The sequence below is a fragment of the Hypanus sabinus genome, chromosome 8 (genome assembly GCF_030144855.1).
Source record: "Hypanus sabinus isolate sHypSab1 chromosome 8, sHypSab1.hap1, whole genome shotgun sequence".
Taxonomy (NCBI): Eukaryota; Metazoa; Chordata; class Chondrichthyes; order Myliobatiformes; family Dasyatidae; genus Hypanus; species Hypanus sabinus.
Genome location: NC_082713.1, coordinates 585,233 through 600,933, shown reverse-complemented (window position 1 = coordinate 600,933; position 15,701 = coordinate 585,233). Strand labels below are relative to the sequence as shown.

At 43.2% G+C, this 15,701-nt stretch overlaps 1 protein-coding gene across 1 annotated transcript in view; it reads right to left on the bottom strand.

Moving 5' to 3' along the window:
- Positions 1-13,888, bottom strand: part of hprt1 (hypoxanthine phosphoribosyltransferase 1) — a 33,856-nt gene extending 19,968 nt beyond the window's left edge. The window contains exons 1-4 of the mRNA XM_059976655.1: positions 13,751-13,888; positions 12,003-12,109; positions 3,419-3,602; positions 232-297 (exon numbers count right to left, since the gene is read on the bottom strand). Of these exons, the coding sequence (XP_059832638.1) occupies positions 232-297; positions 3,419-3,602; positions 12,003-12,109; positions 13,751-13,774 (381 nt within the window). The 5' untranslated portion in view covers positions 13,775-13,888. The remainder of the gene's footprint in view (positions 1-231; positions 298-3,418; positions 3,603-12,002; positions 12,110-13,750) is intronic.
- Between the last annotated feature and the right edge of the window lie 1,813 nt (positions 13,889-15,701).

The following is a 15,701-nucleotide window of genomic DNA, read 5'->3' as shown; positions in this document are numbered from 1 at the left end:
TCGCTGCACAACTCAGAGAAACTGCCATGAATCTCTGACTTTTACTGTTTCCATACTTTATTACTTAGAGGAATGAACACGCCATATGGATTCATGCATTACAGACACAGTAATAACATGCCTGAAGCAAGCTTCACCCAACCACATTTCCATCAGTCTCGGCATCTCCCACTATTGTACCTTCCGTTTAAACTCGCCTCTATCACATACTTCACAGAAACATTGCCACACCTTTCCAGTTAATGTTGAGAGGTCATCTCCACCGATCACTTTTATCTCTCCTGTTGACTGATCATTCTGCAAATTAAAAACAAATTACAGAGGATTGGAATGAAAGAAAATTAACTAAAAGCCAAGAACATAATCAGCTGAAGCAATTCTTTCTATCAGAAGATTTCTATAAATTAATATCCTAACAATTAAATCTACACATACTATTTCTGGAGGCAGGAAGGCCAGATATTAGTGAGAGAGAATCTGCCAAGTAGAGACAGTAACTTTCCTTCCAGATATTGCCTGACCAACATATTCTGTTTTTATTTTAGATTTTTGGCATCAAGTCTCCCCACCCCGCCCCATTTCCAGTGAAAAGTGGATTTTGACCCCAGAACATGGCAGTACATTTGTAACACATTTTATATCCCAGATATGCTGGTCTGCAACAGTTTTATGGAAGATGCAGTAACTGATGTTCACACAGACAGCTAACATAGAAAAACTTTAATCCTAATGACTGCCTTCTTGACTCCTAAAATATGGGAAATGGTGGATATTTTCCAGGACTTTTATTGGAGACGGTTGTGATACAACAGCATCAGGTTGATAAGAGGACCTGCACTTCACTGGTGAGGGGTGTAAGGCCCATCATCTGGTACATTGGTCTGATCAGTCCTGAGTCTGAGCAAACCAACATCATGAGCATTCCATCTGATGTTTGGCTAACCTTGGTTCTGGAGAGCCACTCATAGATGATCAGCTTCCCAGATGCTCCATTGCCATGGGAAATTTGTGGGAGCAGAGATGCAATATAGTGGCAAGAAAAGCGTTAGTGTAGTGCAAGGCAGCACTTTTGGCCTGAAATTAATTTGGTGCAATCCACTGGTTTAATATTATGATATACATGGTTCCTTTGAACCATGATGGGGGTATGTCATCAAAGACTCTGGGAAATTTCTACAGTTGTACAGTGGAGATCATTCTGACTTGTTTCATCACAACCTGGTATGAAGGCTCCAACATGCAGGATCGTAAAAGGCTCAGACGGTTGAAGACTCAGCCAGCTCGATCACATGCACAACTCTCCCACCATCGACAACATCTTCAAGAGATGGTGCCTTAAGAAGGCAGCATTCAAAGACCCTCACCATTTGGGACATGCCCTGTGACCCTTCAATTCCATAAATGAAACGATATACCTCCACTTACGTGACAATACCAATAGGTTTCCTGAACATTTCTTCCTTGCACAAAGCCACATTAATTCTGCATGATTGCCACAGACAGCTGTGGAGGCCAAGTCATGGGGTATATTTAAAGCTGAGCTTGACAGATACTTGACTAGTAAGAGGGGAATGGAGGGGAGTACAGTAATAAATCAGTCATTATGGAAGTGGCTGAATTGCCTAATTCTGCTCGTATCTTATGGTCTTATGTCGTTATTTAACTAATTATCCTGCTATTCCTTAACAATGGATTCAGATTTTCCTGACAGCTAATGTTAGGATAAGTAGAATGGAAACAGAAATGTTGGAAGTACTGAGTAAATCAGAAAGCAATATCCTGTTTCAGATTTCTGGCATCTACCATTTTTGTTCTTTACAGATTACAGCCTCCATTTTTTCATCTTCTTTAATAAAACCCATTAAATGAAACAACACACTAGTTTGATTTACAAGTGGTTCATCTCTGCTTCAGTCACCCAAATTCCCCTCTCCAGACTACAAAAGAAAAACTTGATTTGTCACATGTAAGTGAAACATCAAAACATTCAGTGAAGCTCAGCGTTTGTGTCAACGACCAAACAGTCCAAGAATTGTGCTGCAAGTATTGCCATGTTTCTAGCACCAACATATCATGCCCTTATATTACTAACCCAAACTCATGCGGATTTGGAATGTGGGAGGAGACTGAAGCACACAGAGGAAATGAATGCAATCATCGGAAGAACGTACAAACTCCCCTCAGACAACATCATGAAATTAAACATGGGTGACTGGCACTGTACTAGCATGATGCTAGTCACTATGCCCTAGCACTGTAATAGCATGATGCTAGTCACTATGCTACCATGCCATATTATTCAGGCATTCTCACCATGGAGTATAGTTATTCAAGAAAAGTACTCCTACCACCTTAGCATGAGGGATTAGTGATCGACAATAATTAGAGGTCTATTGAGCAATATGTAACTGGGTGACCATCGAATGCTATTCATTATCCTTAAAAAGTGTACTCAGGCATTCATCCGGGTAATGCTAGAATACAAACATTTGTAGTTGTCTGTGCTTTTAAATGGGATGGTGACGTCATTACGCACATGCAGGATAGTGGGGAGACCATTTTGTTTTCTGCTGCCGAAGCTGTTGGGGCATTGGAATCAAGTTCCCCCAGAGGTGCTAGGCATGGTGAGGAAAGGTGAGCATTAATTGACGATATCCTTGTGAATTTGTTCATGCTTGTTGGCGAATCGAGAATATCGGTAATTTGACATGTTTTACATGTGGATGCTTTAGATTTTCACCAGTAAAGAACTCAACACTGGATAGCATGGCTTGCAAAGTTCCTCACTGGCCAAGTAGGTCAGTCTTCCTGTAATTTAACTAATAGGCAATATCTTGTAAAAGTTGTGCCGAAGTGTACCTTTTGTCTAACTTTACTGCATCATGACTGATTGTGCATTTAACTGCATAATGTGAATGTTTAGTCTCCGCTCGGGGGTTCAGGACATGCGTACTAAAAAGAAGTAGGCATCTTAGATGAAATGTATTTGCTTACATTTTTTGCTGCTATGTAGAAGGTACAGGGCTGGGGGGATTCTAATGTTGTTTGTCTTGTGTTTCTTCAGAATTGCCACTACCGTATTAGCACTGTATTAGCTTTGAGCAATTTTCTTTGTATTTTTATACTGCTTACGCAATTGGTCAAGTCACAAGTGTGTGGATCAAAGGTTAAACGGAGATTGTAACAGCAGGTCCTGATTGTAAAGTCATTCATTTTATTTTAAGACCCTCTTCTGGCACTTAAACATCGAAAACAGATAAAGGAATTAAAACCCAAAAAAGTAGTTGTTGTCCTGAGTGTGTACTTTTCCTTGGGCTACAACAAATAAAAGCAACTCACTAGGCAAACCAAAACTACTACTTAGCAGCTCTGCGCTCAACCAAGATATGGACTGAATATTCGATTAAAAACTCCTTACACAGTAACTCTTTAAACGGATGAAGTCTACTGTCATAGGGATTGACTGGTCACTGTTGCGATTCAGGGCTTTGATGTAGTCTAAAAGGTCAGCGAAAAACTTATAACCACCCTTGAGTACACAGAGGGCAACAATGTGATGATCTCCCATGGCTTTCATTATTTCCTTTGCCAAGCGTTCAGTCCTGTGGACACACAAACAGATTTACAATCATACTTGATGAAACATTTTAAAATAGATCAATATAAAGTCAGCACAAAAAGAAATTCAAGACTTGGTTCCTTGACAAATTATACATTTACACAAGAAATAGGATTCCTCCTTTGGGTTAAGTTACCAGCTTCAGATAGAGTTAGGGAATGAAACAGCGGTTGTTATAAAATTAGCTTAAAATTAATCTATTCTAAATCATTTATTTCAAAGTAACAATCTAATGCAACAGTTGAATATAATACATTAATTTGTACTTCCAAGAAGGCTGTTCCAGAGTGCACCTTTGTCAATGGTTGCAAATGAAAACTGTTCAATCAGCTTGGACCATATGAGCAATCCAAATCACTGCACTCAAACACAATCTCACACAATCTCCCCAGAAACCTTCAAATCCATTCCTTTCAAGATACTCAGCCAGCCCCTTGGAATGCTGCAAGTGAATTTGGCTCCACCATAACCCTAACAGCGCAATGCTTAAATTGATTTACTTCTCCTAGATCATCTCTGATCCTTCCAATCACCTTACTCTGTTCCCTAGTTCTTGACCCCTTTCCCAGTTAGAACATTTCCTATTTAGTCTGCATTTTAAACACCTCAGTCAAATTTCTTTCCAATCTCCTCTGGTCCAAACAAAACCATCCACCAAACATTCATGAGACCAATTTGATAAATCTCTTCAAAGTCTTCACATTGTCCTCCTAAAATGCACCAACTAGTACTGGGCATAATAAACTAATGTTTTAAAAATGGTTCCTCATGCCACTGCTCTATTCTATTCTCTTATACCATGCTGCACTATACTTGTTAATTGATACCCTTCAGCCCAACTGTTCCAAACTGCCCAAGATTCTCATCCAAGCTAGTCCCACTTGCCTACCTGTGACCAATACCCCTCCAAATTTTCCTATCCATGTTTTTGAAATGTTGCTAATATCAGCCTTAGCCACTTCATCTGCCAGCTTGTTGTTTACGGGAAGATGTTTATTTGGATTTTCACAAGGTCTTTGATAAGGCGTCTCTTAAAGATATGCTGAGACTGGAGAGGTTCCAGAGGTTCATGAGAATGACTGCAGGAATGAAATGGTTAACGTACAAAGATTGTTTGATGGTTCTGGGCCTGTACTGTCTGGAGTTTAGATGCAAGATATCTCATTGCACAATATCTGAAAAAAAAATTGAAAGAATGGATGGGGAGAGGATGTTTCCTATAGTCAGGAAGTCTAGGACCATTAGGTACACCCTCAGAATAGGAGGATGTCCTATTAGAACAGAGATTAAAAGAATTTATTTAGCCAGAGGGTGGTAAATCTGTGTGATTAATTGCTACAGACAGCTGTGAAGGTCAAGTCACTGTATATATTTAAGGCAAAGGTTGATAGGTTCTTGATTAATCAAAGGTCAAGGGTTATGGGGAGATGGCACAAGAATGGGGTTGAAAGAAATAATAAATAGTCAAGAGATATTGAGGTCCTAGTTAAGAGAAAACAAAAGGAGATGAACAGCAGGTAGAGGCAAGTAGGAACAAATGAGGTGGACATGGAGTACAAGAGATGTAAGACAACATGTAAGAGAGAAATCAGGGAGGCTAAAAGAAGGTATGAATTTGCTCTAGCAGACAAGGTGAAGGAGAATCCTAAGGGATTCTACAGGTATGTTAAGAACAAACGGATTGCAAGGGACAAAACTGGTTCTCTGGAAGACCAGAATGGTAACCATGTGTGGGACCAAAACAGATGGGGGTGATCTTAAATTAACTCTTTGTATCTGGATTTACTCAGTCTAAGAAGTGAGACAAAGTGGCAGCAATTTCATGGACCCTGCACAGATTACAGAAAAGATAGTGTTTGCTATCAAGGCAAATCAGGGCGGTTAAATCTCCAGAGTCTGACAAAATGCTCCCTTGGACCCTAGGAGGGAAGTGCAGAAATTGTAGGGGCCCTAGCAGAGATAATTAAAACACCTTAGCAACAAGAGAGGTACAGGATTGGAGGATAGCCAATGTTATTCCACTGTTTAACAAAGGCTCTGAACAGAAAACTCTTTTGGAAGAGGACAGCGAGGCTTGAGAGGAAGTGCGGCGGCGGCCATTTTCAAATTGTCCAATTGCTTCTCAGATCGGAGTTCTGAGAGGCGGGACTGCGCAGGCGCATGAAGGAGGCCCGGGAAGGAGGGAAGATATATAAAGAACGCCGCCTGAAGAAGCGGGCAGCTTCGTTTGCGGGCAGCGGAGTGAGCCGGGCGCAGAGTGTAAGGGCTTGGGCTCAGAGGGCTTAGGCGGAAGAGGGCACAGTAGGCTTATCTTTTAGTTCTTGTATTTTCAGTTATTTGGGAGGTATGAGTGTGAGGGCAGCTTGTTGTTCTCGGTGTCGGATGTGGGAGATCCTGGAGTCTCCGAGCCTCCCAGACGTCCACATCTGCGCCAGGTGCGCCGAACTGCAGCTCCTGAGGGACCGAGTTAGGGAACTGGAGCTGCAGCTCGATGACCTTCGCCTGGTCAGGGAGAGTGAGGAGGTGATAGAGAGGAGTTACAGGCAGGTGGTCACTCCGGGACCACCGGAGGCAGATAGGTGGGTTACAGTCAGGAAGGGGAAGAGGCAGGTACTAGAGAGTACCCCAGTGGCTGTACCCCTTGACAATAAGTACTCATGTTTGAGTACTGTTGGGGGAGACAGCCTACCTGGTGGGAGTGACAGTGGCCGAGCCTCCGGCACAGAGGACAGCCCTGTAGCTCAGAAGGGTAGGGTTAGAAGAAAGAGGTCCATAGTAATAGGGGACTCAATAGTCAGGGGCTCAGACAGGCGTTTCTGTGGAGGTGACCGGGAGTCCCGGATGGTAATTTGCCTCCCTGGTGCCAGGGTTCGGGACGTTTCTGATCGCGTCCAAAATATCCTGAAGTGGGAGGGTGAAGATCCAGAGGTCGTGGTACATGTAGGTACCAATGACATAGGAAGGAAAAGGGAAGAGGTCCTGAAACGAGAGTATAGGGAGTTAGGAAGGCAGTTAAGAAGAAGGACCGCAAAGGTAGTAATCTCGGGATTACTGCCTGTGCCACGCGACAGTGAGAGTAGGAATAGAATTAGGTGGAGGATGAATGCGTGGCTGTGGGATTGGAGCAGGAGGCAGGGATTCAAGTTTCTGGATCATTGGGACCTCTTCTGGGGCAGGAGTGACCTGTTCAAGAAGGACGGGTTACACTTGAATCGTGGGGGGACCAATATCCTAGCGGGGAGGTTTGCTAGGGCTACAGGGCGGACTTTAAACTAGTAAGATGGGGGGGGGGGGGGCGGGAGACTATTTGAGGAGACTATGGGAGAGGAGGTTAGTTCACCAGTGGAGCAAGTAAATAGACAGTGTGTGAGGGAGGAAAGGCAGGTGATGGAGAAGGGATGCGCTCAGCCCGAAGATGTAGGGGAGAAGAAAGAAAAGGATAATAAATTTGAATGCATTGTTAGGGATGGAAAGAGAGGAGGAGATGGAGAGTATCTTAAATCTATCTATTTTAATGCTAGGAGCATTGTAAGAAAGGTGGATGAGCTTAAAGCGTGGATTGATACCTGGAATTATGATGTTGTAGCTATTAGTGAAACATGGTTGCAGGAAGGGTGTGATTGGCAACTAAATATTCCTGGATTTAGTTGCTTCAGGTGTGATAGAGTAGGAGGGGCCAGAGGAGGAGGTGTTGCATTGCTTGTCCGAGAAAATCTTATGGCAGTGCTTAGGAAGGATAGATTAGAGAGCTCCTCTAGAGAGGCCATTTGGGTGGAATTGAAGAATGGGAAGGTGCAGAAACACTGATAGGAGTGTATTATAGGCCACCTAATGGGGCGCGTGAGTTGGAAGAGCAAATGTGTAAGGAGATAGCAGATATTTGTAGTAAGCACAAGGTGGTGATTGTGGGAGATTTTAATTTTCCACAGGTAGACTGGGAAGCTCATTCTGTAAAAGGGCTTGATGGTTTAGAGTTTGTGAAATGTGTGCAGGATAGTTTTTTGCAACAATACATAGAAGTACCGACTAGAGATGGGGCAGTGTTGGATCTCCTGTTAGGGAATGCGAGAGGTCAGCTGACAGATGTATGTGTTGAGGAGCACTTCAGGTCCAGTGATCACAATAGCATTAGCTTCAATATAATTATGGAGAAGGACAGGACTGGACCTAGAGTTGAGATTTTTGATTGGAGAAAGGCTAACTTTGAGGGGATGCGAAGGGATTTAGAGAGAGTGGATTGGGTCAAGTTGTTTTATGGGAAGGATGTAATAGAGAAATGGAGGTCATTTAAGGGTGAAATTATGAGGGTACAGAATCTTTATGTTCCTGTTAGGGTGAAAGGAAAGGTTAAAGGTTTGAGAGCACCATGGTTTTCAAGGGATATTAGAAATTTGGTTCAGAAAAAGAGGGATGTCTACAATAGATATAGGCAGCATGGAGTAAAGGAATTGCTCGAGGAATATAAAGAATGTAAAAGGAATCTTAAGAAAGAGATTAGAAAAACTAAAAGAAGATACAAGGTTGGTTTGGCAAATAAGGTGAAAGTAAATCCGAAAGGTTTCTACAGTTATATTAAAAGCAAGAGGATAGTGAGGGATAAAATTGGCCCCTTAGAGAATCAGAGTGGTCAGCTATGTGTGGAACCGAAGGAGATGGGAGAGATTTTGAATGATTTCTTCTCTTCGATATTCACTAAGGAGAAGGATATTGAATTGTCTAAGGTGTGGGAAACAAGTAAGGAAGTTATGGAACCTATGACAATTAAAGAGGTGGAGGTACAGGCGCTTTTAAGAAATTTAAAAGTGGATAAATCTCCGGGTCCTGACAGGATATTCCCCAGGACCTTGAGGGAAATTTGTGTAGAAATAGCAGGAGCTCTGACGGAGATCTTTAATATGTCATTAGAAACGGGGATTGTGCCGGAGGATTGGCGTATTGCTCACGTGGTTCCATTGTTTAAAAAGGGTTCTAGAAGTAAGCCTTGCAATTATAGACCTGTCAGTTTGACATCAGTGGTGGGTAAATTAATGGAAGGTATTCTTAGAGATAGTATTTATAATTATCTGGATAGACGGGATCTGATCAGAAGTAGCCAGCATGGATTTGTGTGTGGAAGGTCATGTTTGACAAACCTTATTGAATTTTTTGAAGAAGTTACGAGGAATGTTGACGACGGTAAGGCAGTGGATGTAGTCTATATGGACTTCAGCAAAGCCTTTGACAAAGTTCCACATGGAAGGTTAGTTAAGAAGGTTCAGTCGTTAGGTATTAATGCTGGAGTAATAAAATGGATTCAACAGTGGCTAGATGGGAGATGCCAGAGAGTAGTGGTGGATAATTGTTTATCGGGATGGAGGCCGGTGACCAGCGGGGTGCCTCAGGGATCTGTTTTGGGCCCAATGTTGTTTGTAATATACATAAATGATCTGGACAATGGGGTGGTGAATTGGATTAGTAAGTATGCCGATGATACTAAGGTAGGAGGTGTTGTGGATAATGAGGTGGATTTTCAAAGCTTGCAGGGAGATTTATGCCGGTTAGAAGAATGGGCTGAACATTGGCAGATGGAGTTTAATGCTGAGAAGTGTGAGGTTCTACATTTTGGCAGGAATAATCCAAATAGAACATACACAGTAAATGGTAGGGCATTGAGGAATGCAGGGGAACAGAGAGATCTAGGAATAACTGTGCATAGTTCCCTGAAAGTGGAGTCTCATGTAGATAGGGTGGTGAAGAGGGCTTTTGGAACGCTGGCCTTTATAAATCAAAGCATTGAGTACAGAAGTTGGGATGTAATGCTAAAGTTGTATAAGACATTGGTAAGGCCAAATTTGGAATATTGTGTGCAGTTCTGGTCACCGAATTATAGGAAAGATATCAATAAATTAGAGAGAGTGCAGAGACGATTTACTAGGATGTTACCTGGGTTTCAGCAATTAAGTTACAGAGAAAGGTTGAACAAGTTAGGTCTCTATTCATTGGAGTGTAGAAGGTTGAGGGGGCATTTGATCGAGGTATTTAAAATTTTGAGAGGGAAAGATAGAGTTGACGTGAACAGGCTGTTTCCATTGAGAGTAGGGGAGATTCAAACTAGAGGACATGATTTGAGAGTTAGGGGGCAGAAGTTTAAGGAAAACACGAGGGGGTATTTCTTTACTCAAAGAGTGATAGCTGTGTGGAATGAGCTTCCTGTAGAAGTAGTAGAGGCCAGTTCAGTTGTGTCATTTAAGGTAAAATTGGATAGGTATATGGACAGGAAAGGAGTGGAGGGTTATGGGCTGAGTGCGGGTAGGTGGGACTAGGTGAAATTAAGGGTTCGGCACGGACTAGGAGGGCCAAGATGGCCTGTTTCCGTGCTGTGATTGTTATATGGTTATATGGTTATAAACCAAGTAACTATAGGCTGGGGAGTCTGACATCGAAGCTGGGAAAATTATTGAAAGGCATTCCAAGGGATATTTGGATAGACATGGACTGATTAACAATTGTGAACATGGGTTTGCGCATGGTAGGTCATGTCTAACCAATCTTAAGAGTGTTTCAAGGAAGTTACCAAGAAAGTGGATGAAGGCAAGGCAGTCGATGTTGTCTCCATGGACTTTAGTAAAGCATTTGACAACATCCCACATGAGAAGCTGGTCAAGAAGGTTCAGTTGCTTGGCATTCAGGATGAGGTAGTAAATTGGATTAAACACTGGCTTTGTGGGGGGAGCTAGAGTGGTAGTAGACAGTTACCTCTCTGACTGGCAGCCTGTGACTAGTGGTGTGCTATGCCACAGGGATCATTGCTAAGTCTGTTTTTGTTTGTCATCTATATCAATGATCTGGAGAATAATGTGGTTAACTGGATCAGCAAGTGACACCAAGATGTAGTGGTGTAGTGGGTAGTGAGGAAGGACATCATAGCTTGCAGAGGGATCTGCATCAATGGTAAAAATGGCAGGTGGAATTTAATGCAAACAAGTGTGAGGTTTTGTACTTCGGTAGGGCAAACCAGGGTAGGTCTTACACAGTGAACAATAGGACACTGAGAAGTGTGGTAAAACAAAGGCATCTGGAAATACAGGTCCATAATTCATTGTAAGTAACACCACTGGTAGACAGGGTTGTAAAGAAAGCTTTTGTCACAATGGCCTTCATAAATGAATGTATTGAGTAGAGGAGATGGGATGTTATGATGAAGATGTTTTGTATAAGATGCTAGTGAAGCCTAATTTTGAGTATTGGGTGCAGTTTTGTTCATCTATCTACAGGAAAGGTGTAAACAAGCTTGAAAGAGTGCAGAGAAAATTCACAAGGATGTTGCTGGGTATGGAGAACCTGAGTTATCAGGAAAGACTGATTAGGACTGCATTCTGTAGAACGTAGAAGACTGAGGATATTTGACAGAGGTATACAAAATTATTATGCGTATATATAGGGTAAATGCAAGCAACTTTTTTCCACTGGACTTCAATCAGAGGTCGTGGATTAAAGGTGAAAGGTAAAAAGTTTAAGTGGAACACAAAGGAAAACTTGTTCATTCAGTGTGGAATGAGCTGCCAGCACAAGTGGTATGTGCGAGGTCAATTGCAATGTTGAAGAGAAGTTTGGATAGTAGGGGTAGAGAGGGCTATGGTCCCAGTGCAGGTTGATGGGAGTGGGCAAATTAAATGGTTTCACTATGAACTAGATGGGCCAAAGGGCTGTTTCTGTGCTGTACTTCCCTACAATTCTATTAGAGAATGGCAGAGCAGACTCAATGGGCCAAATTGTCTAATTCTTCTCCAAAGTCTTATGGTCTTATTTGATATACAGACCAGCCTCTGTGTGGAAAACTAAAGACCGTCAGGTTCCTCTTAAATTGTTCCTGTGAAACCTATGCCCTCTATTTCTTGATTACCTAACCTGCGAAAAGATTGTACACACATGCTTGTTCAATGATATTTTGTTCTCTTATTTGTTTTATGTACACCCTCTACATATAAAATTATGAGGGATAGAGATTGCATAAATGCAAGCAGGCTCTTTCCACCAAGTCAAGTGAGACTACAACTAGAGGGCATAGGTTAAGGATGAAAGGTGAAATATTTGTTTCCCTAGTGAGTAACAGTTCGGCGTGAACTGGTTAGGCCGAAGTGCCTATTTCTGTGCTGTGGCATCTATGACTATTCCTTACAGACATATGCATTTTTTCCACTTCTCTATACCTGACATGTGCTTTTTGTTATCAATATCAACGTCAAGGCTTCCTTGGACTCACTGTCCATAGCCCTCACCCTTTCTTGACCTAAACTCTGACTTTGGAATCTCCACCACTTTCACTTTCAAATGCTAGACCGATCATCCTGTAAGAAGCATGGTTTAACTGAAGATACATTGTGAACATGAAAGACTACCTTACCTGTCCATGATCAGACCATGAGGAATAAACACTCTCTCCAGATCATTCGAATAATGTTTAGGAATACAAAACAGATCGAGGTCATAGCCTTGTTCATCATCAGTGATCTGCAAGATACAAAATCCTTCAGACCCACAAATAACACCTCTTATCATTGGCAAAATAATGCATTTTCCCCCAAAAGGACTTGACAACAGTAAGATTAAAGCCAATGAATTACTGCAGGGTCCTTAGACTTCTCATGTTCCAGCATTATAGCAGAAGAGTCTCAGCCAAAGAGAATACCAATCAAAAGGCACAAGAGACCATTAAACCTAGTAAGTTTATTCTAGTTTTACAGAACAACCCATTAATGTCATTCCCCCACTCATGTCCCTGCAAACTCTTTTCTCATTTGCACTACTAACTGTCCCACTTATCTACACATGGCAATTTACAGTTGCCAATTTAGAATGTGGAAGGAAATTTTAAAATTGGGAGATACCACATGGTCACTGTGAGAACGTGCAAACTCTACACAGACAGCACCAGAAGTCAGGATCAGAGTAGTAGTAAAGAGTCAGAGTTATACAACAGAAACTCCTTTCAGCCCAATTTGTCTAGGCCAATCCACCTGCCCACTGCATCTCATTCCAACTGCCTGCATTTGGGCCATATCTGTCCAAACCCATTCAATCCATGTACCTGTTCAGAAATGATCTAACTATTTTAATTGTTTTTAGTTAACTGATATTCTCCAATTCCAGCTCACTACCAGTGAGCCCAAAGTACAATCCCAAAGATTACTCCCCATTTCTAAGTTGCATGTACATAAAAGCCTTACTGGGTAGTTCCCTATTGTACCTACCCTCTCCTAGATGCTCTCTTCATCAATTAACTTCTTCCTCAGAACACGTAACTGCCAGTCCTGTCCATCCCTCAACCTTGTTTCTGTAATAGCCATAACGTACTGATTCATGCCCTGAGTTCACCAACCTTCGTTGGCAGACGTGTTGCATAAGACAAAGAAGACAAGAACTGCAGATGCTGGAAATCCAAGTAACACACACAAATTGCTGGACGAATTCAGCAGGCCCTTCATCCTGATGACGGGTCTCCTCAGAAACGTCAACTATACTCTTTTCCATTGATGCTGCCTGGCCTGCTGAGTTCCTCCGGCATTTTGTGTGTTGTATTAAGATAAATGTAGCTTAAATCATTAGGTTAGAGCGAAGGAATACACCTTGCTCTTGAAAATACCAGTGATGGGTAAAATGCGGCATCTTTTGCGCATTTGTAAGAACCATTGCCAAGGTTGTGCAGGGATGGTGGGAATAAACTGCCAGACACTGCAGCTGGGGAAATCTGCTCCATCTCCCAGAGACAATTCACAGCTGGAGCAAAGAGACCTGCAGCCATTCATTCCACTGGTAGCAAGGCCAGTGGGAGAGTGGATTCCTCCTCAAGGCTCTTTTGCCAGCGCCAGTCAGTACAAGGGAGAACGGGTCCGGGTGCCGGCACGGATCCACCTCCTGGTCCGAGAGGACTTTGTTCCAAATGACTACACGTCCTCGGTCCCGGCCCTGACCCGGACCACGCCGCAAACTGAGGTCAGGATCCCGCCTGAAGCCCTGAAGAAAGATCGACAGGAACCTGGGCCCAGGGTATTAGAGGTCGGTGCTCCGGCCCCTTCCCGCAAAGAAGCTATTCAGCAGGGCTCTCACAGCCACCGGCCCGGCCCACACTCGATCCCCGTCCCAGTCACTCACCACCACACAGCTCGACGCCGCCATCCTGCACACGACGCTCAGGCCAATCACCGTTCAGCTTTCACTGACCAATCAGTACTCCACCTAACATCGCCCTTCCGAACAATTCAAAGCTTAGTTACATGTCAACCAATCAGAAGAGCGATTACAATCAAACGTCGGTACGGCGTAGCGGAGGTCCCACGTGGTCAGTCTAAGGGAGGGAGGGGGCACAGCGCGGGTGCACGACAGCGCCGGAACTAAAATGGTCCGTGCGGCTACAAGTTTCATTTGTAAATTTGAAATTATGTTAATATAATTGTGAAATACCCTGTAATTAATTTTGTTAATGAACATAATCCAAAACTTTTGTAAATAATAAACATAACAATTTTTTACTTTTAAACATTTTACAGCTTCAACGTATTTACATTGTCAGTGGTTCAAGTTACAAATTGTAACAATAACCACAAAGGTTATGCTCATTGTTAATGAACCTCTGACCCGCTGAACACCGACGCCACCTACTCAAAACATTTTATTTTTGCCATTGTGCCTGTCATTTCTTTTAACCGCTTGGCATCATATACGTGTATCGCGAGTTGTTTTTTTTAAGCGTGTCGTATCAATCAGCCATTCTTGTCTGGCGCGTGGTTTCAGGACTGGTCTCCTTTCGTATTAATCGGGTCACAATATGAACGTTCCTGACTCGACCCTTTTACGAGGCCAAATAGCTCGAGTCCGGCGCTGATGTCATTGCGCCACCAGCCGGCGAGTTGTAGTTAATACAAACGTTGGCTACTCTTCTCACGGATACTGCCTGACCTGCTGAGTTCTTCCAGTGTACGTATTCTTTGATCCACAGCATCTGCAGTTGTATTTTTGTGAGTTGTAGTTAATGCTTGTTTGATGTGCATATTACAAAAATATATATGTATATGAAGTGCTGAACAGTTTTAAGGCCGTGTAAAAATTCTTACACAGCTGTAAAAAAAAAGAGGTGGGGAAGAGGCAGGAGTAGAGGAAGGGGGAGGAGCAAGGATGAGGGGTGGGAGGAGAGGGGGAAGGAAGAGTGATGGGAGGGGAAGAGAGTAAGGATGAGGGGGAGGGGGAAGGAGAGGGGAAATGGAGGAAGGGATGAGGGTGAGAGGTCAAGAGGAGGGGAAGGGTGGAGGGGAGAAGAGAGAGAAGGAGAGGAAGGGAAGGAGACATTGAGGAAGAATGTTTTGGATACTGTTGAAGGGGACCCCCCCAGCCTGACAGGAGATGCAGCAACCAAGTCTTCAGTACTGAGTGGTGATGTGGCTCAGAAAGGAAGGGGGAGAAGTGCTATGATGACAGGGGATTGCATAGTTAGAGTGGTAGACACCAGATTCTGTGGATGCAATAGAGACACCCAGATGATATGTTGCCTCCCAGGAACCAAGGTCATGGACATTCTAAAGGGGAATGTGAGTAGCCAGAAGTCTTGGTACTGTTACGAATGTACCGCAACTCTGAGGGGCTGAAAGGTACAAAGTCGCCCCCTCCTTTTTGAGAATCGCAATAACGCTATTAATTCAGGTCTGGGACCCAGGAAATGAGAGAGAATCCACAAGGTTTGGAATGTGTCCTGGCCTCAGCGAAACAAAACCACTGATAACGGCTATTGTCTCTTGGAGCCGGAATTGTGTATTGAGTACTGTACTATTCATTGAAGCCCCTCAGGGGATGACCAGAGTGGGCTGGTTGAGGGATTGCATCATCCCAACCTGATTGACATCTGAGACCCCGTGAGTAAGGATAAAAGAAGGTCTGGGGAACAACCCCTTCAGACGCACCAGGACGAACACTAGAAATCCCGTGACAGCATTTAATAGTGACAGCCGGTGGGGGCTCGTGTGCGTCCTTCCCTTGCCTGGGATTGGCGGGCTCGCCACGGAAGAACGGCTTGGCTAAAGGAGAGGCCACAAGTGAACGGCACTCTGACGGA